This window comes from Drosophila miranda (assembly GCF_003369915.1).
Source record: "Drosophila miranda strain MSH22 chromosome Y unlocalized genomic scaffold, D.miranda_PacBio2.1 Contig_Y2_pilon, whole genome shotgun sequence".
Classification (NCBI taxonomy): Eukaryota; Metazoa; Arthropoda; class Insecta; order Diptera; family Drosophilidae; genus Drosophila; species Drosophila miranda.
Window position 1 is genome coordinate 10,608,367 of NW_022881614.1, and position 25,993 is coordinate 10,634,359.

General features: G+C 46.9%; 2 protein-coding genes and 3 pseudogenes across 3 annotated transcripts; 3 read left to right on the top strand and 2 right to left on the bottom strand.

Annotated features, from left to right (window-relative positions):
* The first annotated feature begins 12,286 nt into the window (after positions 1 to 12,286).
* On the top strand, positions 12,287 to 13,235 carry LOC117193018 (annotated as a pseudogene).
* Positions 13,236 to 15,590: 2,355 nt separating this feature from the next.
* LOC117193063 lies at positions 15,591 to 18,094 on the bottom strand (annotated as a pseudogene).
* A 158-nt stretch (positions 18,095 to 18,252) lies between these two features.
* LOC117185853 (eukaryotic translation initiation factor 3 subunit C) lies at positions 18,253 to 21,773 on the top strand. The gene is made up of 3 exons (XM_033397796.1): positions 18,253 to 18,358; positions 18,585 to 18,717; positions 18,780 to 21,773. The coding sequence occupies exons 2-3, from the start codon at positions 18,625 to 18,627 to the stop codon at positions 21,420 to 21,422; spliced, it is 2,736 nt and encodes a 911-aa protein (XP_033253687.1). The 5' UTR covers positions 18,253 to 18,358; positions 18,585 to 18,624; the 3' UTR covers positions 21,423 to 21,773.
* Positions 21,774 to 23,045: 1,272 nt separating this feature from the next.
* Positions 23,046 to 23,631, top strand: LOC117193070 (TP53-regulated inhibitor of apoptosis 1-B-like). 2 transcript variants are annotated; one of them, XM_033397803.1, is made up of 2 exons: positions 23,046 to 23,283; positions 23,329 to 23,631. In XM_033397803.1, exons 1-2 carry the CDS (start codon positions 23,133 to 23,135, stop codon positions 23,358 to 23,360), a joined length of 183 nt encoding a protein of 60 aa, XP_033253694.1. In that variant the 5' UTR covers positions 23,046 to 23,132; the 3' UTR covers positions 23,361 to 23,631. The 2 variants fall into 2 exon arrangements, with proteins under 2 accessions (XP_033253694.1, XP_033253693.1); XM_033397802.1 differs by having other exon boundaries at positions 23,050 to 23,283; positions 23,336 to 23,631.
* Positions 23,632 to 24,234: 603 nt separating this feature from the next.
* LOC117193064 lies at positions 24,235 to 25,347 on the bottom strand (annotated as a pseudogene).
* Between the last annotated feature and the right edge of the window lie 646 nt (positions 25,348 to 25,993).

A 25,993-nucleotide genomic window follows, 5' to 3' on the forward strand; every position in this document is an offset into this window, starting at 1 on the left:
TCTCTAGCTTGACCGATCAGTTGGAGGTACCCTGGACCATTCGGAAGTTGGTTCGGGTATTGAAGAATAACCTGCGTCCGGAGATTCGCCATGAACTGTTGAACGTAGAAATCAGAACGGTACAGGAGCTCAGGGAAATTTGTCGAAGACGCGAAATCTTCTTAGAGGACGTTAAAACTTCGCATGGGTATGCGAAAACAATGCCTTCTCGTCGAGACATATCGGAGCTAAAACAGAACATGGAGGATCAAGAATATTCAGAGAGGGAAAGGGAGATGGAAGTAGACGCAATTGCATTGATCTGTTGGAATTGTCGGAAGACGGGACACAGATATCAAGATTGTGTTTCTGCTCAAGAAGGTTTAGGAAAAACCGACTTGATAACACATGTTATCGACGTGGGGAACGCTAGGCCAGTGAAACAAAGACATTTCCCTGTTTCGCCAGCTGTAGAGAAGGCGATGTACTCGGAAATAGACCGGATGATCCAATTGGGAGTAATAGAGGAGTCAGACAGCGCTTGGTCCTCGCCAATAGTGTTGGTCTCCAAGCCGGGAAAAATCCGCATCTGTTTGGATTGTCGGAAAGTAAACAGTTTCACGGAAAAGGATGCTTATCCCTTGCCTCAGATTAACGGGATCCTGAGCCGTTTGCCGAAAGCAGAATTCATCTCCAGTCTTGATTTGAAGGATGCGTACTGGCAAGTACCGTTGGATGTAAAGTCCCGGGATAAGACGGCTTTTACAGTCCCTGGGCGTCCCCTTTACCAATTCAAGACGATGCCTTTCGGGCTGTGCAACGCCACCAGTACCATGTCACGATTAATGGACAAAATAGTTCCTTGTAACCTTCGAAACGAAGTGTTCATCTACTTAGATGATCTGTTGATAGTTTCTTCAAATTTCGAACGACATCTAGAAGTACTATTAGAGATGGCTAAGCAACTCAGGCGTGGGAAATTAACGATCAACATCAGTAAAAGCCATTTCTGCATGCGCCGTGTAAAGTATTTGGGGCACATAATAGGAGACGGAGGAGTCCGAACAGATCCCGACAAGATAAAGGCTATTGCCGAGTTCCCAGTTCCGAAAAACCTGAGGGGACTGAGAAGCTTCATAGGAATGTGTGGGTGGTATCGCAAGTTCGTACCAAATTTTGCGTCACTCGCCTCGCCCTTGACCGACGTCATGACAACCAAAAGGAAGTTTATGTTTCCAAAGGAAGCCATAGAAGCCTTCAATGAATTGAAGCGGTGCCTTTGCGAAGCCCCGGTATTAAGGAGCCCTGATTTCACGAAACCGTTTTACATCCACTGTGATGCTAGCAAAACAGGAGTAGGGGGAGTTCTGGTGCAGCTGTCTGAAGAAGGGGACGAATGTCCGATCGCTTATGTCTCAAAAAAGCTAAACAAAGCTCAACGAAATTATACAGTAACGGAGCAAGAATGTTTAGCCGCCATAGTATCACTGAAGAATTTCAGAGCGTACGTAGAAGGGCACGAATTCACCGTGATAACGGATCACGCGTCCTTAAAATGGCTCATGTCTAATACCGACCTCAGTTCTCGGCTAGCTCGATGGGCACTGGGATTGCAAAGATACCGATTCAAAATTGAGCATCGTAAAGGTACTCAGAACGTGGTTCCTGATGCCTTGTCGCGGGTTAATGAAGAGATGGTGGCTGCTTTGGAATCACCCGAAGGATCGCTGGTGGATCTGGAATCGGCAGAATTCAAGTCACCCGAGTACACCGAGTTAGTTAGTCGAGTAGAAACCAATAGGGATAAGCTGCCTGATTTGAAAACTGACGGCGTCTTCGTATTCCGTCGTGCAGAGCACCTGTCTGGAGAGCAAATCCACGACGAGTATGCTTGGAAGCTCTGGGTGCCAAAGAGTTTGGTTCCGGATATCCTAGTTCGAGCGCATGATAGATCGCTAGCTGCTCATGGAGGAATCCACAAAACGATCGAACGCGTAAGGCGTCACTACTTTTGGCCAGGTTTGGTTTCGGATGTCAAGGCGCATATCAACTCCTGTGACGTGTGTAAAATGACTAAGGCTCCGAATCGCATTCTCCGACCTCCGTTGGGGAAAGCACCAGAAACCCACCGGTTTTTCCAAAGGCTATTCGTTGATTTTTTGGGGCCCTATCCCCGGTCCAGAAGCGGGAATATTGGCATTTTTATTGTGCTCGATCATTTCTCAAAATACGTATTTCTGAAACCGGTGAAGAAAATTAGCGCAGATGTGGTGGTCAAGTACCTCGATGGAGAGCTGTTCATGACATTTGGTGTACCCGAAACTATCGTGTCCGATAATGGATCGCAGTTTCGATCTGAAACGTTCCGAAAACTCTTGACCCAGTTCAAAGTAACGCACACCCTGACGGCAGTCCATTCACCTCAGGCGAACGCCTCCGAACGGGTAAACCGTTCCGTGATTGCTGGTATCCGGGCTTACATACGACCCGACCAGAAAAACTGGGACGAGTGCTTAAACAGAATAGCGTGTGCGTTAAGATCGGCGAGACATGCCAGCGTAGGAACGACTCCGTATTATTTAGCTTTCGGTCAACACATGATTACGAGTGGTTCGACATATTCGTTATTAAGAAAATTGAACATGCTAGAGGATCGATCGATGTGGTTCGATAAGCAAGATTCCTTTGAAATAGTACGCCAGAGCGCTGGAAAGCAAATGCAACGAAGTCACAAGCTGAACGAGCAGCGATACAATTTACGGTCCAGCAAAGTAACGTTCGCAGTAGGTCAAGAAGTGTTTAGAAGAAATTTTAAGCAAAGTTGTTTTCAGTCCGGCTACAACGCCAAGTTTGGGCCTGCTTTTTTAAAAGCCCGTGTCCTTAGGAAGATAGGTAATTCCTACTACGAATTGGAAGATCTGCAAGGACGCCTGCTGGGTAACTACCACGCAAAGGACATACGACAATAACAAGTCGCTTCATGCGGTATCAGTCTAGGAGATGTAACCACCCCTAGTCTGATCTGGTGGGGGGGCTTTGTAGGGGGCATGAATCGCCTTTGTACGTGTTGGAAGGTGCCTGCCGATCAGCTGCCTGGGCAGCTGACCGCAAGATTGACAATTATCGAAATCAGCCGAGGTCAGGGTTGCTCCAATTTGGCAACCTAGAGGGCGTAACCTCCCCATGCAAGAGTGCATGCAAATGTCAAGTGGCCAGAGCAGGTTTCCGGCTTCGATCTTTTCCTGTGCGATAATCAAGCCGACGAGTCGTGTTTTTTCCAATCAGTGAAAAGTTTTACATCCGCGCCTAATTCCACTAAATATAGTCGAAAGTGTGTACAGTGCCGGAAGGGTTATAAGTGTGGCCGTTTTCTGCGGGAGCCACCTCTTCTGTGGGCGTTCTAACCCCGAGAACCGCCAGAGGCTGGATTAATCTGTGTACATCCACGGATACCGCCGCCACTGCGGTAAGATAAATGTCGATCCCCGTTCTCCGGGCGAATATCTAATAGAGGTAACTCGTATTTTCCGCAGCAAAAGATTTCCTGCGGAAATTGTGGACCAGCTCCTCGGGAAGACGCCGCCTTACGCGCCCCAGCCTAGCGCGACACGTGCTAAGGCGCCGTAAGGCACCCCACGTTTGCGGCACCAAAAAGTGACCAGCAAAGTGGAGTACTTCGACCCGCCTGGAAATCGCAGGCGTCAGCATACTGGTTCATCGTTTTTCCCGGATCCGCCGAGAGGCTCCGTAGATTCCACGTGCCGCATCAACAAGCCGAGACCGCGTCCACTGCTCGTGGGCTGATATTCTCGTTCCGTCGGCCGCTCCCCGTCCCCAACCGGCGCCCATGTCGCCCGGCGAGGAGTTTGTGCTGGCAAAACCAGGCGCATTCGAGCCCTGCAACGTTTAATGTTCTAAAGACTTGCAAAGAAAATACGATCTACCGTTCCCGCTTCAACAGACCCCTGTATTAATAGAGTTTCGTCGACGTAGAATCCAGATCTCGGTCCGTGTTTCAAAAATGGCGCAGTAAAGCCGGTGTTGAAGAAAGACACGGCCCGAGAGCAGCCCAGCAGAATTAAAATTAATAAATACGCTCTTCGGACCCTGATTTCAGTCCCGCCTATCCTCTCCTTGGCAGGCAGTCCGATGCGATTCGCCCAACCCAGTTAAAAAGTAATTGAGCTGCAGGCCATCCGGTCGAATTCGCCAGAGACTCGAACCAATGAACAAGACTCTAGAATCGCTCCTTTGAGCAAACGAATGAAGCTCCTAAAATTTAGCTTAAATATCAGTTAGGCCATTCCGTCGAATCCGACAGAGACTCGAACCCATGAATAAGACTCTAGAATCGTTCCTTTGAACAAACAAATGAAGTTCCTAAGATCTAGCTTTAAATACTAGTTGTACCCGTTCTAATTAAGAATTTATATGAAATATTGGAAAGAATTTAGAGGAAATTGTAAGAAATCTAAAAAGCACCCGAAACAAAACAGAAATTGATTGGATTTAGATCTAACCCCGCCTGAGGGAAATCAAAGGTCTCGAAAGCACTAATGTAAACGAAAGAAAAAGGATAACGTTCTATTTCAGCAGTTGCCGGAAGATCGATCTTTCGCCGATGGAGAAACGTCATTGCGTGAGTAAAATCCTGCGACTTTCGTTTGGTTCTAGCGGGCGCGCCCAATCCTAAGCTCTCGAAAAGTAAATAAGAAACGAATTTACGATGAAATCGCTAATGCATAGCAGCAATCTTACACTTTCCTCACTATATCCTATATTGCCAGTTGTATACAAGCAACCGAATTGAAAGAAAATTTGAATGAATTTGTGCCAGGAATACCCTGCTAACCTTAAGATACACCTTAAGTATTAACCCCACCTCATATCACTTTATATACGCCTCAGAATCTCTCATATACATATACTCGCTGTAGATCTCTAGAATTAGAAAAATATGCCATCGCTGAATATATTAGTTTTGATCGTTTATCGAACAAATATATAATGGAATTTAGATAAAGATACAAAAGGATGAACTCTGTGCCGGCGTGCGTGTAACCGCGATCTAGCTAAAGGGGCCATCTGAAACTTCCGGTTTCGAGGAAGATGGTCATAGGTTGGGCGGGCAAAATAAGCTACCACACTGACATCCGTGGGATAGCAACCGATATCTCCTCCGCTTTCCCTCACTCTTCACTCTCTTTCTACTTTCCCTCTCTCTCTCTCTCCCTCATCTTCTCCTTCCTTCTCTTCTTCACTCTCCCCTATTCTTTACGGAGCGTTTCTTTTATCTTTTCGTCGATCTACCGGTAGTTCTAGCACCGTATAGTCGCAGCACGCTCAATTCTTAGGAAAATAAATCGTTAAAATTATCGCGTGATAGTGTTGCTAAATGGAGACGATCTGTACGCGCAAGAACCACCACCCCAAAGCCGACGAGCTAGAGCCGGAACATTTAAAGCGTGCCCCGCCTTTGCAGATCGCCCCTCCTGTCCGTCTAGCGTAGACGAGCGTTACACGTTACAGGAATCCATTATATTGAGCTATATTTTTTTCAAAATAATTTATATGTTCCAAATAACCATGAGCCAGTCAATCCGGCATGATGGCCCAACAATCAGCCTACTAATCTGCCCATTTCTTACAGTATTTTAATTATTTTTAAATGTACAAGTTCGGGACTTTTTTTTTTTGTATTCGCTATGTTAATACTTGTATAAGCGGTTTTCAATTATAGATTGATTCGTTTGTGGAGGATTCCTGACAGTGACATTGCGTAAGGCTTTGCTTGCAAACGGACCAAGTCGGCATCTTTGGCTTACAATGTGAGGGAACCTGCTGCAAAGGAAACACTGAGGAGTGAGGTTAAAAAGAGCGTGTGCCCAGCTGGAAAAACCATGTTTTCGATCATCATCGACGAGTCTACGAATGTGACATGTACTAAGGTACTAGCGTGCGCTGTAATGTTCGTCGACACGGATGTTCAAACTAAGTACTTATTTTCGATTGATTTGGATGGCGAGAAAGCAAAGGACTTATTCCAAGCTTTGGATATGGGACTTCAGGAATTTGGGTTCAGCATGGAGAACATTATAGGATTTACAGCTGACACCACAAATGTCATGTTTGGTGAGCATAACAGCATAGTTTCCAAGATTAAAAATGCAAATGATTCGGTTCTTTTTGTAAAGTGTGTTTGCCACTCAGTAGCACTCGCTTCAACTTATGCTTGTAAAATGCTACCAAGAAGTCTAGAGCAAACGATTAAGGATACATTCAATTACTTTTCTAAGAGCTCAAAGCGGCACAGAAAATTAAAGGCATTTCAAAAATTTCTAAATTCTCCGGAGCATCAAATACTCAATCAATCATTATGAAATTCGCTGGTTGTCTCTGCATTCTTGTATTGCACGTATGATTGAGCAGTGGGATGCACTTGTTCTTTTTTTTGAGTACGAATTGGCCATAGAAAAAAATTTACCTGCAGAATACACTCTCTCAAATTTAAAAAGCGTTTCAGTCTAATTATATTTATACTTTCTAGACTATATTTTGCCTATAATAAATAGATTTAATATCATTTTTCAGTCTAGCAAAGCTGTAACACACATAATATATAAAAATATGTCTGAAACTTATAAGTTAATATTAAGCTGTTATTTGAATTTACTAGATCCAAGCAGCAATGTTAATTTCGTAGAATTCCAAAAAATGAATTTGGGCATTAATGTAAGCCTCGAAGTGTCAAAATTAGAAAGAAATGAAAAATATGCTTTTTTCCAAAGAGCGCAGTCTTTTTTGATCGAGTTGAGTATACAATTAAAGAAAAGGTTGCCTTTTAACGAGAAGGTTTTTAAACTTCTCTCATTCTTAAACCCTGAAGACATAGTCAATGGCCAATTTGCATGACCTGTATAAAAGTTTCCTCAACTTATTAAAGATCCGCAGGGAATCGAATGTGCTCTTTTTAGTTTATTAAAAACACACTAAAGTCCTGGCCATTTCTGGTATACATTGGGACAAATTAACCATTTCAACAATGAATTAAAATATGAAAAAATTTCAAAATTTGCACAAGTACTGCTTATATTGCCAGTTTGGAATGCATCATGTGAAAGAATTTTCTCCGAAGTGAACTTAATAAAAACAAATACAAGAAATATATTTAAGAATATAAATGTTTCAAATCTTTTATATGTGAGACAAGGTCTAAGGAAGAACAACGGTTGCGAGAATTTTGAACCGAACACTGAAATGCTGTTAAAAAATCCCAGCGACATCGTTAGTGACGATTGTGATGTTAGTGATTAGTATATTATTAAGACTTTATTATTATTAATAAGTCTTATTAAGACATAAGATTATTAAATGAAATGAATTAAACAAGTATTTCGAATAGGCCAATCAAGTAGGCAATAGATTCACCAATCGTATAAAATTATGTGGGCATGGCTAAATGTTCTATATAGCTAGTAATATTCGTCGGAATATCAAAAACGAGGAATATGTAAAATAGAACTTGAATTCGTCAGTATATTTACGGTATATTTTGAAAATGAGGCGGTATGTTTCGGTATATTTCTGAGGGTCGGACGTTATATTTCATCGATAAATCCGCGGTCACACTGATCAATACCGTCTACAGCACATTTTCTAGAATTTCGCCAAAAAAGAGATCCTACAATAATTATATAACAAAACGAGGGGGAACGTTGTGAGTTGCTGCGGACACCGCAACTCTACAGTTATACCCGATACTAAGTCAGTATGGCTCTCCTCCGGCAGACGCTGCTAATATTAAACGACACGACAAAGAGTGCGTGCGAGAGAGACAGAAAATCAGTCTGAGCGTGACGTCGGGCGCTGCGTAGCCAGTGCAAATTGATTTGTTCCTTTTGGCTATACAAATTATCTGATCTGGTCCAGATTCAGCAATCTGATAGATATGGTCGTTATCTATGATTCTGCGTTTTTAGTTTTCTCGAATGTGCAATATTGTGGATGCAACAGATTTTCGTCCTTTGTGGGGGCGGAAGGGGGTGGGGCGAAATTCTGAGATATACGTTTTATAGTGTGATCTAACAGAAGTGCGGATACCAAATTTGGTTACTCTCGCCTTAATAGTCTCTGAGATTTGTGGATGCCCCAGATTTTCGTCCTTTGCGGGGGCGGAAGGGGGTGTGGCGAAATTTGGACGGTCAAGGTCCGATATCACAGGAGTGTGGATACCAAATTTGGTTGCTCTGGCTCTTATAGGTTCTGAGATCCTTGAACTCATATTTTGCAATTGGCAAAACCGACCATGAAACCTGTGTGTTAGAGAGAGACAGAGCGAGAAAGAATGAAATTGTTTTCTTGATTCTGGCTATAATAATTATACGATCTGGTTGAGATCTTACATTCTAAAACATATAGTCATCCTCTACGATTCTGCGTTTTTGGTTTTATCGTATCTTTAAAAATGTGGATGCCACAGATTTTCGTCCTTTGTGGGGGCGGAAGTGGGCGGGGCGAAGTTTTGAAATATTTTTGTAGCAGTGACATATCACAGAAGTCTGGATACAAAACATCGTTGCTCTAGCTCTTATAGTCTTTGAGCACTAGGCGCTGAAGGGGATGGACAGACGGACAGACAGACATGGCTCAATCGACTCGGCTATTGATGCTGATCAAGAATATATATACTTTATGGGGTCGGAAACGCTTCCTTCTGGACGTTACACACATCCACTTTTACCACAAATCTAATATACCCCAATACTCATTTTGAGTATCGGGTATAATGAACAACCTGAGGATAGCCACACTACGATTCTCCGTCGCGGCAGTGTTTAGTGGGTCTTGAAGTCCTCGAGGATCGAGGTATTTTTCGCATAGGCCAGTAGTTGCTGTGGCGTCCTCTTGGAGGCATCTTCCAGTGATGCCAGCACTGGGGCGCCCAGGTATCTCCTCCTTGCCCTTAAGAGAGCAGGACAGTTGCAGATGAGATGTTCTAGGGTTTCGGTTGCCCCAAGTTCGTCACATTTCCTACAACTGTCTCTGTTTGTGATTCCTAGCTTTGTCGCATGCGCCGCAGCCAGGCAGTGTCCCGTTAATATTCCCACTAATAATCTGCAGTCCTTCCGTGGTAGGTGCAGCAGGTAGTGGCTGAGTTTGTCATTGCGTTCCTTGCACATGATTTTCGAGGTTCTGCAGGCGGTGGTACTCCTCCACCTACATTCGGTTTGTGATCCGGCCTGCTTTTCTAGATCGCTTTGCAGCGTTCTGAGGGAGACAGGCACGTTCTCGGTTCTCGTATTCGCCAGCCCGACGCCTTCCTTAGCTAGTAAATCCGCCGTCTCGTTGCCTTCGATGCCCTGGTGGCTGGGAATCCAGTAGATCCGCACTGATCGCCAAGACATTTCTGGAACTGACTGCGGATGACTGCATGGATCTTATCGCCGCTTGGCTGTCGACGAATAGGTTGACCGCATCGTGTGCTCTTTCAGTGAGAAGAGCGACCTCTGCTGCTTTCCTGATGGCAAAAACCTCTGCCTGGAATATGCTACAATGGTCCGGTAGCTTATATGACAGCCTTATCTCAGGGTCTGTACAGTATAGGCCCGCTCCTACTCCTCCGTCCATCTTGGAGCCGTCCGTATATATATTGAGGGGCTCCGTTTGGTCTCTTCCGATTTTCCAGTCTTCAGGTCCCAAGGATGCAGTTGTTTTTACGTCGAGGCATGTTTGGGGGGGTCATGTAATCAGTTGATCTGTTCATTTCCCTTCCAATTGAACTATGCCCGTATTCTTGTGGCGACATATTTCCTGAAGCGATGAGGCGTTGTGCTGCCTTTCCTGCAGTCAGACGGGCGTGGATGTCTAGGGGTTCGATTCCAAGTAGGGTTTCGAGTGCTTTTGTTGGGGTTGACCTCAGCGCCCCTGTAATACAGAGCAAGGCCTGTCGCTGAGTCCTTTCCATAAGCTTATGATACGTTTTCTTTCCAGTAGCTTGCCACCACACTAAGACTCCATACAGCAGAGTTGGTCGCACCACCGAGATGTAAATCCAATGCATCAGAGCCGGAGATAGGCCCCATGTGCTGCTGAGCATCTTCTTGGATGCATAAAGCGCAATGGTGGCCTTCTTCACCCTTTCCAATACATTGGGTTTCCATGCCAGTTTACTATCCAGTACAGTGCCCAGGTATTTGACTTGTGTTTTTGGGGTTAGCCTAGTTTGATTGATCTTCGGGGGGTCGGTACCTTGTACCTCTTGGTAAAGAGGATGAGGTCCGTCTTGTCCGCGTTGATACTGAGTCCTACTTCTTCCGCCCACTCGCGTATCTCCCTGAGTGTTCGTTGCATTAGTGAGCTGAGGGTCGATGGGCAAACACCCGTAATAAGTATGCTTATGTCGTCCGCATAAGCTGTTATTATTGGGGCCTTCCTTTCGTATCTCTTGATGAGGTCGTCGACCACCAGATTCCACAGGAGGGGCGGCAGGACTCCACCCTGGGGTGTGCCTCTGTGTGCCTCTTTCACCATGGAAGCGGTGCGATTGCACCTAGGTCTGCAACCTAGGAGGTTCCTTATCCACAGGTTGATTGCTGGGTGTGTATTAGTTGCTACCAGGCAATTTGTTATTGCTTCCGTAGCCACGTTGTTGAATGCTCCGGAGATGTCCACGAATACTCCCAGTGCATACTTTTTATTGTGAAGGGCTTTCTCAATGGTAGCTACTACCGAATGTAGTGCGGTCTCCACCGATTTCCCTTTAGTATAGGCATGCTGGTTGGTTGACATCAGTCCCCCTACCTCATTCCTGATGTGTAAGTCCAGCAGCTTTTATAGTGTTTTTAATATAAAGGAGGTAAGGCTTATCGGTCTATAGTCCTTGGGACTCGCATGGCTGCACTTTCCTGCCTTTGGGAGGAAGACAACTCTCGAGGTTCTCCATTGGATAGGGATATAGCCCGTACTTATACAAGCTGTGAATATTGCTGAGAGCCATGGGGTAATCGCCTCTTTGGTCACCTGCATCATGGCTGGGAATATCCCGTCAAGTCCTGGTGCTTTTGTGCCCGCAAAGGAGTCTATTGCCCAGTGGATTTGCTTGGTGGTCAACAGATCTGTTGGGGGGTGTTGTTCCTCGGTTGCTAGGTCCTGGTGCTCTTTGGCCTCAGCGACCTCGGTGCAACCAGGGAAATGTTCCTCCATTAGTGCTGTTAGGGCTTCGTCACTGCCCTCTGTCCACTGTCCGTCATCTAGCTTTAATTGGCTTTGTATGGTAGGCTGCTTAGAGAGCAGCTTCCGTAGCCGTGCGGTTTCTGGTACTTTCTCGATGTTGGAGCAGAAGGTCCTCCACGAGTTCCGTTGTGCTTTACGTATTTCCTTCTTGTAGCTCCTGAGTAGGAGTCTGTATTCCTCATAGACGATCCCTTCGTTCGCTTGTTTGGCGATCTTAAAGAATTCCTTGAGGTTGTCCCTTTGAAGAGAGAGATCCCGGCTCCACCAGAGTGGCTTGGACCTCTTCTTCGTCCTCGAGGGTTTGCACGATGTGTGGTAGGCGTCCAGCAACGCGTTGGATAGGGTCTCTAGAGACTTCTCTATGTCCTCCGCGGATTTCACTGTGCCCGGACTCGCGAGCTTCGAAGTAACTGTCTTTTTAAACTTTTCCCAGTTTGTATTCCGGGGGTTTCTATAGACTATTACCTTCGAAGAATGTTTGAAGTCGCACTTAAACTGAATGTACTTGTGATCTGAGAAGGAGGGTCTTTCAAGGACCCTCCAGCTAGATACCGTAGTACTGTTTCCCGTTGCTAGTGTTAGGTCTAGCACGTTGGATGAAGTCAGACCCACGAAGGTGTGCTTCTCCCCGACGTTTGCTATATATAGATTAGTTGCTAGTATAAAGTCTAAGAGTGACTCACCTCTATCATTGATGTCGGTGCTTCCCCACACATTGTGGTGGGCATTGGCATCCGTCCCGATGACGAGTTGATAGTTTTTGGTGCCGGCTTCTGTCACCAGGCTCCTGAGTTCGTCGGGTGGTGCGGGTCTGTCGTGAGCCATGTAGCAGGAAGCTACCAGAAGGCGCTTTTCCTCGCTTTCCAGCATCACAACCGTCAGGTCATCCGTGCTGTAATGAGACTTAAGGTAAGCATGGATTCCCTTTCGTACGAGTACGACGGTTCTGTTCCTGCTTACCGATGTTGCGTAGAACAGGTTGTGATTTGAGGATTTTAGTCCGGCCACTGAATTGCCTGTCGCAATCCAGGGCTCCTGGACTAGAGCTATGTCGGCGAGCCCTTGCTCCATGGCGATGAGGAGCTCCGCACCCAGCATTACTTGCACCTGTGGCTGCAATGTGCACACCAAAGGTAGGTTTTCATTGAAGAAAACCCGATAGTGAGGGAAACATGCCGCATGTTACATAACCTCAAACGCGAGATGATGAAATGGGAGGCAAAACATAATTAATTTATCTTTCTATAGCTGAAAAGGAACTGGTGGAGTGCCTCTCCGAGGAGATCGTGGCCGAGCGCAAAGTGCAGAAGGGCAAGGCTGTTTCCAGCACCCTGGATGGATTCAATGTGAAGATTGTGGGCGGCGATGTGGAGCTCATCAAGGAGACCGACAAGGAGAAGGTCGTGGTTAGCTTCAACGTGAACCATACGGTCGACAGCGAGGAGGAGCCGTAGGTCAATCCCAATGCCGACAAGCCGGAGCTGGGAGAAATGAGGAGCAAACCACAGTTTGAGGTCGATATTATTAAGAGCGGGACCACGCTCTCGTTCACATGTTCCTACCTTCAGGGCGAGGAACAGGAGGGTGAGTACAGTAAGTATACGTAATTTACTATATTTTGAATCTATAATTGATTGGCTCTCCTTTGCAGATGACGAAATGTCCATCTTTGAGGGCGAATGGAACGACAAAGTCTATGCCGTGGCTGGCGATGTTTTGGACGGCTATTTATATGATTTGCTCTTAAACTACCTGGAAGAGAAGGGCATTAGCCAAGAGTTCGCAGAGAAGGCCACTGGCCACTGCCCATGAACACACCTCCTATATAGGATTGCTGGAGAAGCTCTCCAAATTCACGGCGGGTGGCAAGTAAATGCCTGGATTGCATTTTTCCCCGCATAATCGTAAAGCAGAAAGTTGTTTAGATTTATAAGTTCCATCGTCTGCTGCCCCAGTTCATAGCTAAACACATTTTTTATCATGCGTGTTTGTAGTTGTATTGCGGCCGTTGTCCTAGTTAATAAATTCAAAACATTTATTCACCTTTAATGTCGTGCGGGCAAAGCTCTTCCCAATCTGTACCATTCGTGGCAATTGCTTAATACTCGACTTCATGAAATACAGCAAGAGTATATAGTTTAGTTTTCAATCAATTGTTTATTTTCGCAATAAGATTTTCCATTTTCACGGTTGTCGGTTATGCGTAGGGATTGGATGGACGCGATCTGGGCTCGGAGTCCCATGGCTTGTGGCCTGGAAAGTCCTCATGGTTCTTGCAGGCTGCGCAGATGACTTGAGTTACCATCACGAGTATTGGCAGCAGTTTCATCTTGAATGTGGTACAGTGAACTTTTGATTGTATCGTCGAAGCTGTGTTGGCCGCTCTTTATATGATTCGATGAGGGTGTTATCAGCACACGTTCTTTCCCTAATGGGGAGTACTCGGCCATGCTCTGGGATTCACCATGGACCCGTTTATCAGATAAGACAGTGGCTATAAAAGGTGTATTGCGACGGGCTTGCAAGTTTTTTTATGTACAACACTTTAGTTCAAGCATAAATTAACAACTGTAGTATACTATACTTTTGAGCTTAATGTTTAACTAATATTTGCTAAATAATTTAATCAGTTTTTGGGCTATTGTAGGACTTAAAGATTTCGAGGAGGAGCTTCTTCTGGTACGCTTGCCCCTTGCACCTCGCCGAAAACTAGGCCGACCCCCTGCGCTTGCGTTGGCGTTGATGGCCAAGGCTTTGGCCTTCTAGGCTGCTTGCAGAATCAAATCCGTAGCCAGGCTGTTCAGCTGGTGTCATTGGTCAACTCTTGCTCTGCTGTTTCCCGGAGGAGCTGCCGGTTTTCTCGTACTCTGAATTCGTAGTGTACTCCGTGTCGATTTCTCTATCTTCTGCTCCCGCTTGGCGCGCTGAGTGCGTTAACATTAATGCGTTATCAGGTGATGAAATAATAGCACCCACCTTCACACAACCAGAGCCACACACCGATATCTCCATTTAAATAATTGCTATCGGAATGGTTTTCGACAAGAAATTTTCGTTCTCTTTGAAACACATTTTCTTATTAAATATTCTTTAATTATACCCGATACTCAAAATGAGTATTGGGGTATATTAGATTTGTGGTAAAAGTGGATGTGTGTAACGTCCAGAAGGAATCGATTCCGACCCCATAAAGTATATATATTCTTGATCAGCATCAATAGCCAGGTCGATTGAGCCATTTCCGTCTGTCCGTCCGTCCGTCTGTCCGTCCGTCCGTCTGTCCGTCCCCTTCAGCGCCTAGTGCTCAAAGACTATAAGAGCTAGAGCAACGATGTTTTGGATCCAGACTTCTGTGATATGTCACTGCTACAAGAAAATTTCAAAACTTTGCCCCGCCCACTTCCGACCCCACAAAGGGCGAAAATCTGTGGCATCCACAATTTCGACGATACGAGAAAACCAAAAACGCAGAATCGTATGACTATATCTTCTAGAGTGCAAAATGTGAACCAGATCGTATAATTATTATAGCAATTTCATTCTTTCTCGCTCTGTCTCTCTCTAACACACAGGTTTCATGGTCGGTTTTGCCAATTGCAAAATATGAGTTCAAGGATCTCAGAACCTATAAGAGCCAGAGCAAATTTGGTATCCACACTCCTGTGATATCGGACCTTGACCGTTTTGTGTCAAAATTTCGCCACACCCCCTTCCGACCCCGCAAAGGACGAAAATCTGGGGCATCCACAAATCTCAGAGACTATTAACGCTAGAGTAACCAAATTTAGTATCCGCACTCCTGTTAGATCTCACTATAAAACGTATATCTCAAAATTTCGCCTCACCTACTTTCGCCCACACAAAGGACGAAAATCTGTTGCATCCACAATATTGCAGACTCGAGAAATCTAAAAACGCAGAATCATAGATAATGACCATATCTATCAGATTGCTGAATCTGGATCAGATGAGATCATTTTTATAGCCAATAGGAACAAATCAATTTGCAGTGGCTACGCAGCGCCAGACGTCACGCTCAGACTGATTTTCTGTCTCTCTCGCACGCACTCTTTGTCGTGTCGTTCAATATTAGCGGCGTCTGCCGGAGGAGAGCAATACTGACTTAGTATCGGGTATAACTGTAGAGTTGCGGTGTCCGCAGCAACTCACAACGTTCCCCCTCCTTTTTTTTACCATGTTTGTTTTATTAAAAACACACAGGCAATACAACTTCGCTCTTTTCTTTTTATGGTTTTTAAGTTTTCCGTTACAGGTTGATACAAAATTCTATGATTGATTTTAAGTTCTTTAACTAATGAGCGCTAAAGCAAATTCATTTGGGACATGGCAACAACACAATGGGCAATGATGGCGGATGAAAGCAGACCTCCGACTCAGCTCTGTCGGGAACTGAACTGAGTCGGAGGCCTGGCTGCAGCTAACAGCAAAAGTTGTCCATGACCATTCCATTTTAATAGTTTTGAAGTGTTACAAATTTGTTTTTCTGTTTGCTGTTGGTTTTTACGCAAGCAATCGCCCACTGGGGATGGCTGAGTTGGCGTCTACTCTTCGTCGATGGTTTGGACTTGCTGTTGCTGCTGCTGTTGTTGGTTCTTGTGAGGTCCACGCTGGTTGCGGTTGCGCTGATTGCGATTGTCCCGTCGCTGGCCGCCCCAGTTGCCGCCCTGGTTATTCTGGTTGCGGTTGTAGCCGCGGTCCCCACGATTGCCCATGTTGCCGCGCTGGAAGAAGTTGCCCTGCTTCATATCGAAGACCTTCTCGTTAACGTCCACCAGATTGGTCACCTTGTCGACAAACTGCATGGCCAGGGCCTGGAGGCGGGACGGCTCTGAGCGGTGCATGACCACAGTTTCCGAGGGGTCGTCCAGGCTGGCCATCAGCTCCTCGTTGATGATCATCTTGCTGATGATCGAGTGGACCTTCGGGACGGGCAGCTCGTACATCTGAGCCAGGGATGGTATGCTTATGGAAGTGTAGACATTGGAGTACGTGAACAAATAGGTGCGCAGCGACTCCTCCTTGATGGACTTGACGAGCATCTCACGCACGCGATCTGACTCGTAGAACAGATCCCACACCTTGGTGTTCATTTTCTTGTTGACAATAAAGTTGGCGCAGGCCTGCCAGTTACCGCAGCGCATCGCCTTGGCGGCGGCCACAACGTGCTCCCTCATGGATTCGGGGGGACCTACCAGGGATTGACGCTCCGAGGAGCGCAACTGCTGGTAGAAGGTCTTACTGATCATGCGACGGCGGGCATCGAACTCGTGAGCTGCAATGTAGGGAATCTCAAGCAGCATGGCGGACACCAGATAGACACACTCGAGCAGCTCCAGATTGATGTGCATGTGGAATGGCATCTGGCGCTGTTTCTCAATTTTCTCCTGTTCGGCGGAGCGTTCGTGTTGACGCTGTGGCAGCAGGCCCTGAGCCAGCAGTTCCTTGGGCTTTCCGGTGACCATCAAGTCCACCAGACAGTGATGGGCATCCTTCACGTTCTCCTGACGGAAGGCACACAGACCCAAGTTGGCCATCATGCGGTTGTACAGGATACGCGTGGCAGGATCGGCGGCATCGATGTTGTCCTGCAGAGGAGACATGAGGGCCAGGTCGCGAGCCTGGAACCAATTGTCGTGCATGGCATGGTGATAGATGTGCGCCAGGATAGCCCGAGTTCGGATGCGATCGGTGTCGTCCTTGGTATAAATGAACTTGCACAGTTTATCCATCACGTCCACCGAGGTGGCTGTGGTGGCAGGCACCCCGCCAATCTTCTTCTTGAGCACCTCCGGATCGAATTTGTAGTACAAGTGCTCGATCTTCCTCAAGTAGATTCTGCAGCGTTCGTTGGGGTTGCCGCACTGCTCGAAGTATTGCAGGACCAATTCAATAGTCTTCACCACGTTCATCTCGTCCTTCAAGCGGCAAACATAATCGTTTGAGTGGGGATCGCATTCCTTCAGCAGCTTAATGAACTCGTCATCCAGACGCTCAACGGCGGCCAGTGGGCAGCCTCGGATATAAAACGGAGCCGTGATGTATTCCTCGTGCTCCTCGGCGACGCTCTCGCTTATGCTGATGTCGGCGTTGGCCAGGAGCAGCTTCATCGTGCTCTGCATCACCTCCAGCAGCAGGGCCCAGTGCTCCATCTTCATGGGCTCGGATATCTTTTGATTGTAATCAAAGATGGCAGAGATAATGTTGATGTGGATCTTCACCGAGACGGGCACGCCCAGGTTATGCTGATCGGAGATGTCTCTCAGCTCGAAGAGCAGATCGATTTGCAGGCGACGATCGGTGCGCTTCTTGCCACTAATTTGGCCAGAACCAAGGGAATATCGATCTCGGCGTCCTTTTCGAACATCTTGGGCTTCTCCACCACATGACCCTTGACAACCGTCTCCCATTCGCCATCTTCATCATCTTCGGCACGCTTGCGGATCTTCAGCTTCTGCTCCTTACGCTTATCCTTCCGCTTGTCATCGTCTCCCTTGTCTTCTCCCTTCTCAGTGGATCTCTTCAGGAAACGCTCACGCATATTCTGGTACTGGTTCTCGTCCTCGGAAGACTCGGTTTCACTCTCCGAATCGGAGTCCCAGTCAATGGAATCGTCCGAATCCTCATCATCGGCGGGAACCGACTTGGCGGGAGCAGATTTGGCGATCTTGGGAGCAGTCACCGACGCCTCCTTCTTGAATCCCGCATAGCTGTCATCAGCAGCCTCACCCGCATCGCTCACATGGGCCTCTTCGTCTTCAGCTTCACTCTCCTGGTCGGGTGCTTCGCGGAAGCGTGACAAATTCTCCTCGAGTGGGGAAAGTTCGCGTGACCTGATGTCTTTGGTCATCGTTATGGAGTTGGCGCGTGTTGATCGGCGGTTGCTTGCGGAGGGGGGCGTTGGTTGCGGGGTGTGGTGCGACGCTCTCTTTATAAGTCGGGGGACGGATTGTATCGAAACCTTTTAGGTTCGTTACAAAACTAATATGAAAATAACTGTTGCACACATCGTGACTTTTAAAAATACTTATCGATATTTAAGAAATCACGTACAAATATATCAAAACGCTTCGTCTCCTCTCTTTTAGATGTCTTGTGCATTCGACATCGTTTTTTTGCTGTAAAAATAGTAAGTTTATTTGATTTTACGTGTGTTCTGACAATGCCAAGTGGTGGCGCGAGGAGCGAAAAGCGTGCCGGCAGTGAATTAAATTGTAGTTTTACACAGGGTTGTACGTCGCCTTGCCAAATTTGTGGCATGCATTTTTTACAAAACGCCATGTTGGCCGCTTATACATAACCTCAACACCGTTCCAAATTATGTGGCTGTGGATATTAAAACATTGTAATTCCAGGTGCAGTGTAGACAAACGGCTTGCGTAGAAACTAAACAACATGTCACGTTTCTTTTCCAACGGTTCCGACTCGGAATCCGAGTCCAGTGAGGAGGAGGTCCAGGCGCCAAACTTCAACAAAGCCTCCGCCTTTGTAAGTATAAGAGGAAGCAAGTTGAGGGGAAATGTTCATCATCTGCCCATCCCCTCCCCTAGCAATTCAGCGATGATGAGGAGGAAGTCAAGCGCGTGGTTCGCTCGACCAAGGAGAAGCGGTACGAGAACCTAACCAGTATCATCAAGACCATCCGCAACCACAAGAAGATCAAGGATATACCGAATACCTTGAGCAGCTTCGAGGACCTGACGCGCGCCTACACCAAGGCCCTGCCCGTCATCTCAAAGGAGGAAAACGGCATTACGCCTCGTTTCTACATTCGCTGCCTGGCGGAACTGGAGGATTTCATCAACGAGATCTGGGAGGACCGCGAGGGCCGAAGGAACCTGTCCAAGAACAACACCAAGTCCCTGGGCACTCTGCGTCAAAAGGTGCGCAAGTACATCAAGGATTTCGAGGAGGATTTGTCACGCTTCCGCGAAGCACCCGACCAGGAGAGTGAAGCTGAAGACGAAGAGGCCCATGTGAGCGATGCGGGTGAGGCTGCTGATGACAGCTATGCGGGATTCAAGAAGGAGGCGTCGGTGACTGCTCCCAAGATCGCCAAATCTGCTCCCGCCAAGTCGGTTCCCGCCGATGATGAGGATTCGGACGATTCCATTGACTGGGACTCCGATTCGGAGAGTGAAACCGAGTCTTCCGAGGACGAGAACCAGTATCAGAATATGCGTGAGCGTTTCCTGAAGAGATCCACTGAGAAGGGAGAAGACAAGGGAGACGATGACAAGCGGAAGGATAAGCGTAAGGAGCAGAAGCTGAAGATCCGCAAGCGTGCCGAAGATGATGAAGATGGCGAATGGGAGACGGTTGTCAAGGGACATGTGGTGGAGAAGCCCAAGATGTTCGAAAAGGACGCCGAGATCGATATTCCCTTGGTTCTGGCCAAATTAGTGGAGATCATGTCGGCCCGTGGCAAGAAGCGCACCGATCGTCGCCTGCAAATCGATCTGCTCTTCGAGCTGAGAGACATCTCCGATCAGCATAACCTTGGCGTGCCCGTCTCGGTGAAGATCCACTTCAACATTATCTCTGCCATCTTTGATTACAATCAAAAGATATCCGAGCCCATGAAGATGGAGCACTGGGCCCTGCTGCTGGAGGTGATGCAGAGCCTGATGAAGCTGCTCCTGGCCAACGCCGACATCAGCATAAGCGAGAGCGTCGCCGAGGAGCACGAGGAATACATCACGGCTCCGTTTTATATCCGAGGCTGCCCACTGGCCGCCGTTGAGCGTCTGGATGACGAGTTCACCAAGCTGCTGAAGGAATGCGATCCCCACTCAAACGATTATGTTTCCCGCTTGAAGGACGAGATGAACGTGGTGAAGACTATTGAATTGGTCCTGCAATACTTCGAGCAGTGCGGCAACCCCAACGAACGCTGCAGAATCTACTTGAGGAAGATCGAGCACTTGTACTACAAATTCGATCCGGAGGTGCTCAAGAAGAAGAGTGGCGAGGTGCCTGCCACCACAGCCACCTCGGTGGACGTGATGGATAAACTGTGCAAGTTCATTTATACCAAGGACGACACCGATCGCATCCGAACTCGGGCTATCCTGGCGCACATCTATCACCATGCCATGCACGACAATTGGTTCCAGGCTCGCGACTTGGTCCTCATGTCTCATCTGCAGGACAACATCGATGCCGCCGATCCTGCCACGCGTATCCTGTACAACCGCATGATGGCCAACTTGGGTCTGTGTGCCTTCCGTCAGGAGAACGTGAAGGATGCCCATCACTGTCTGGTGGACTTGATGGTCACCGGAAAGCCCAAGGAACTGCTGGCTCAGGGCCTGCTGCCACAGCGTCAACACGAACGCTCCGCCGAACAGGAGAAAATTGAGAAACAGCGCCAGATGCCATTCCACATGCACATCAATCTGGAGCTGCTCGAGTGTGTCTATCTGGTGTCCGCCATGCTGCTTGAGATTCCCTACATTGCAGCTCACGAGTTCGATGCCCGCCGTCGCATGATCAGTAAGACCTTCTACCAGCAGTTGCGCTCCTCGGAGCGTCAATCCCTGGTAGGTCCCCCCGAATCCATGAGGGAGCACGTTGTGGCCGCCGCCAAGGCGATGCGCTGCGGTAACTGGCAGGCCTGCGCCAACTTTATTGTCAACAAGAAAATGAACACCAAGGTGTGGGATCTGTTCTACGAGTCGGATCGCGTGCGTGAGATGCTCGTCAAGTTCATCAAGGAGGAGTCGCTGCGCACCTATTTGTTCACGTACTCCAATGTCTACACTTCCATAAGCATACCATCCCTGGCTCAGATGTACGAGCTGACCGTCCCGAAGGTCCACTCGATCATCAGCAAGATGATCATCAACGAGGAGCTGATGGCCAGCCTGGACGACCCCTCGGAAACTGTGGTCATGCACCGCTCAGAGCCGTCCCGCCTCCAGGCCCTGGCCATGCAGTTTGTCGACAAGGTGACCAATCTGGTGGACGTTAACGAGAAGGTCTTCGATATGAAGCAGGGCAACTTCTTCCAGCGCGGCAACATGGGCAATCGTGGGGACCGCGGCTACAACCGCAACCAGAATAACCAGGGCGGCAACTGGGGCGGCCAGCGACGGGACAATCGCAATCAGCGCAACCGCAACCAGCGTGGACCTCACAAGAACCAACAACAGCAGCAGCAACAGCAAGTCCAAACCATCGACGAAGAGTAGACGCCAACTCAGCCATCCCCAGTGGGCGATTGCTTGCGTAAAAACCAACAGCAAACAGAAAAACAAATTTGTAACACTTCAAAACTATTAAAATGGAATGGTCATGGACAACTTTTGCTGTTAGCTGCAGCCAGGCCTCCGACTCATTTCAGTTCCCAACAGAGCAGTTCCCGACAGAGCTGAGTCGGAGGTCTGCTTTCATCCGCCATCATTGCCCATTGTGTTGTTGCCAAGTCCCAAATGAATTTGTTTTAGCGCTCATTAGTTAAAGAACTTAAAATCGATCATAGAATTTTGTATCAACCTGTAACGGAAAACTTAAAAACCATAAAAAGAAAAGAACTAAGTTGTATTGCCTGTGTGTTTTTAATAAAACAAACATGGTAAAAAAAACGAGGGGGAACGTTGTGAGTTGCTGCGGACACCGCAACTCTACAGTTATACCCGATACTAAGTCAGAATGGCTCTCCTCCGGCAGACGCCGCTAATATTAAACGACACGACAAAGAGTGCGTGCGAGAGAGACAGAAAATCAGTCTGAGCGTGACGTCGGGCGCTGCGTAGCCACTGCAAATTGATTTGTTCCTATTGGCTATAAAAATGATCTGATCTGATCCAGATTCAGCAATCTGATAGATATGGTCATTATCTATGATTCTGCGTTTTTGGTTTTCTCGAATCTGCAATATTGTGGATGCAACAGATTTTCGTCCTTTGTGTGGGCGGAAGGAGGTGGGGCGAAATTTTGAGATATACGTTTTATAGTGAGATCTAACAGGAGTGCGGATACTAAATTTGGTTACTCTAGCGTTAATAGTCTCTAAAATTTGTGGATGCCCCAGATTTTCGTCCTTTGCCGGGGCGGAAGGGGGTGTGGCGAAATTTGGACACGAAACGGTCAAGGTCCGATATCACAGGAGTGTGGATACCAAATTTGGTTGCTCTGGCTCTTATAGGTTCTGAGATCCTTGAACTCATATTTTTCAATTGGCAAAACCGACCATGAAACCTGTGTGTTAGAGAGAGACAGAGCGAGAAAGAATGAAATTGCTATAATAATTATACGATCTGGTTCACATTTTGCACTCTAGAAGATATAGTCATACGATTCTGCGTTTTTGGTTTTCTCGTATCGTCGAAATTGTGGATGCCACAGATTTTCGCCCTTTGTGGGGTCGGAAGTGGGCGGGGCAAAGTTTTGAAATTTTCTTGTAGCAGTGACATATCACAGAAGTCTGGATCCAAAACATCGTTGCTCTAGCTCTTATAGTCTTTGAGCACTAGGCGCTGAAGGGGACGGACAGACGGACGGACGGACAGACGGACAGACAGACATGGCTCAATCGACCCGGCTATTGATGCTGATCAAGAATATATATACTTTATGGTGTCGGAATCGATTCCTTCTGGACGTTACACACATCCACTTTTACCACAAATCTAATATACCCCAATACTCATTTTGAGTATCGGGTATAATTAAAGAATATTTAATAAGAAAATGTGTTTCAAAGAGAACGAAAACTTCTTGTCGAAAACCATTCCGATAGCAATTATTTAAATGGAGATATCGGTGTGTGGCTCTGGTCCCATCCCTAAAAATATCTTTGCGAATATAGAGTGACCATAGAGTGATAAGTGTGGCGGCATACATCCTCACATTTCGACACATTATTTAACATCCAATAAATTATAAGTTAAAATTTCAAAATGAACAGCATTGGCGAGGACTGCAATGAGCTGAAAAAGCAGTACGACGCTTGCTTCAACAGCTGGTTCTCGAAACGCTTTCTAAAGGGCCACACAGACGAATCTGCATGCGCGCCGATTTTCCGGGTCTATCAGGAAAGGTTGCGTGAAGGTGGGTGCTATTATTTCATCACCTGATAACGCATTAATGTTAAAGCACTCAGCGCGACAAGCGGGAGCAGAAGATAGAGTTACGTGAAATCGACACGGAGTACACTACGAATTCAGAGTACGAGAAAACCGGCAGCTCCTCCGGGAAACAGCAGAGCAAGAGTTGACCAGTGACACCAGCTGAACAGCCTGGCTTCGGATTTGATTCTGCAAGCAGCCTGGAAGGCCAAAGCCTTGGCCATCAACGCCAACGCAAGCGCAGGGGGTCGGCCTAGTTTTCGGCGAGGTGCAAGGGGCAAGCGTACTAGAAGAAGCTCCTCCTCGAAATCTTTAAGTCCTACAATAGCCCTACAATAATCAGTTTTTGATTAAATTATTTAGCAAATATTAGTTAAACATTAAGCTCAAAAGTATAGTCAACTACAGTTGTTAATTTATGCTTGAATTAAAGTGTTGTACATAAAAAAACTTGCAAGCCCGTCGCAATACACCTTTTATAGCCACTGTCTTATCTGATAAACGGGTCCATGGTGAATCCCAGAGCATGGCCGAGTACTCCCCATTAGGGAAAGAACGTGTGCTGATAACACCCTCATCGAATCATATAAAGAGCGGCCGACACAGCTTCGACGATACAATCAAAAGTTCACTGTACCACATTCAAGATGAAACTGCTGGCTCTGGTCATCTGCGCAGCCTGCAAGAACCATGAGGACTTTCCAGGCCACAAGCCATGGGACTCCGAGCCCAGATCGCGTCCATCCAATCCCTACGCATAACCGACAACCGTGAAAATGGAAAATCTTATTGCGAAAATAAACAATTGATTGAAAACTAAACTATATACTCTTGCTGTATTTCATGAAGTCGAGTATTAAGCAATTGCCACGAATGGTACAGATTGGGAAGAGCTTTGCCCGCACGACATTAAAGGTGAATAAATGTTTTGAATTTATTAACTAGGACAACGGCCGCAATACAACTACAAACACGCATGATAAAAAATGTGTTTAGCTATGAACTGGGGCAGCAGACGATGGAACTTATAAATCTAAACAACTTTCTGCTTTACGATTATGCGGGGAAAAATGCAATCCAGGCATTTACTTGCCACCCGCCGTGAATTTGGAGAGCTTCTCCAGCAATCCTATATAGCAGGTGTGTTCATGGGCAGTGGCCAGGTCGGACAGCTTCTCTGCGAACTCTTGGCTAATGCCCTTCTCTTCCAGGTAGTTTAAGAGCAAATCATATAAATAGCCGTCCAAAACATCGCCAGCCACGGCATAGACTTTGTCGTTCCATTCGCCCTCAAAGATGGACATTTCGTCAATGGAGAAAACGTCATCTGCAAAGGAGAGCCAATCAATTATAGATTCAAAATATAGTAAATTACGTATACTTACTGTACTCACCCTCCTGGGCCTCGCCCTGAAGGTAGGAACATGTGAACGAGAGCGTGGTACCGCTCTTAATAATATCGACCTCAAACTGTGGTTTGCTCCTCATTTCTCCCAGCTCCGGCTTGTCGGCATTGGGATTGACCTACGGCTCCTCCTCGCTGTCGACCGTATGGTTCACGTTGAAGCTAACCACGACCTTCTCCTTGTCGGTCTCCTTGATGAGCTCCACATCGCCGCCCACAATCTTCACATTGAATCCATCCAGGGTGCTGGAAACAGCCTTGCCCTTCTGCACTTTGCGCTCGGCCACGATCTCCTCGGCGAGGCACTCCACCAGTTCCTTTTCAGCTATAGAAAGATAAATTAATTATGTTTTGCCTCCCATTTCATCATCTCGCGTTTGAGGTTATGTATCACTATCGGGTTTTCTTCAATGAAAACCTACCTTTGGTGTGCACATTGCAGCCACAGGTGCCAGTAATGCTGGGTTTGTGGACATTCAATACGGTTACATGATCATTGGATGCTCCTGACGCCGGCTTCTTTGTCATGTGCCACAGACTGCGAGTGAAGTCGCGTTTTCCCAGGGATCCAGTAGCCTTGGTGGCCAAGCTGGAGAATCGTAGTGTGGCTATCCTCAGGTTGTTCATTATACCCGATACTCAAAATGAGTATTGTGCATTACTTGAAATACAGCAAGAGTATATAGTTTAGTTTTCAATCAATTGTTTATTTTCGCAATAAGATTTTCCATTTTCACGGTTGTCGGTTATGCGTAGGGATTGGATGGACGCGATCTGGGCTCGGAGTCCCATGGCTTGTGGCCTGGAAAGTCCTCATGGTTCTTGCAGGCTGCGCAGATGATTAGATTTGTGGTAAAAGTGGATGTGTGTAACGTCCAGAAGGAATCGTTTCCGACCCCATAAAGTATATATATTCTTGATCAGCATCAATAGCCGAGTCGATTGAGCCATGTCTGTCTGTCCGTCTGTCCGTCCGTCCGTCTGTCCGTCTGTCCTGCAGCTGGTTGTCGTGGAAGACGAGCCTCCTCCAATTTCCAACCTAGGGAAATTTGCACACACAGAACACCTTTATACACTTCACTCGGCTGTTTTTCTTTTCAACTTACCCAAACGGGTGCCCCGTCGAAAGGGTGTATTGCAAGGGTATCACTATACAACGCCTCACTGCCTGAGATATATTTCCTTGTCGTGATTTAATTTAAAAGGTTTCTCTCTCTTTTTTTTCGAATATTTAAAAACCCCGCTGCCACTTTAGAAAATGAACACCATCCAATGCTGTCGACCAGGC

Coding starts and splice junctions, on each gene's coding strand:
- LOC117185853 (XM_033397796.1), top strand. CDS start 18,625: ATGTCACGTTTCTTTTCCAACGGTTCCGACTCGGAATCCGAGTCCAGT. Junction 18,718..18,779: donor TCAACAAAGCCTCCGCCTTT/GTAAGTATAAGA, acceptor CCCCTCCCCTAG/CAATTCAGCGATGATGAGGA.
- LOC117193070 (XM_033397802.1), top strand. CDS start 23,133: ATGAACAGCATTGGCGAGGACTGCAATGAGCTGAAAAAGCAGTACGAC. Junction 23,284..23,335: donor TCAGGAAAGGTTGCGTGAAG/GTGGGTGCTATT, acceptor TAAAGCACTCAG/CGCGACAAGCGGGAGCAGAA.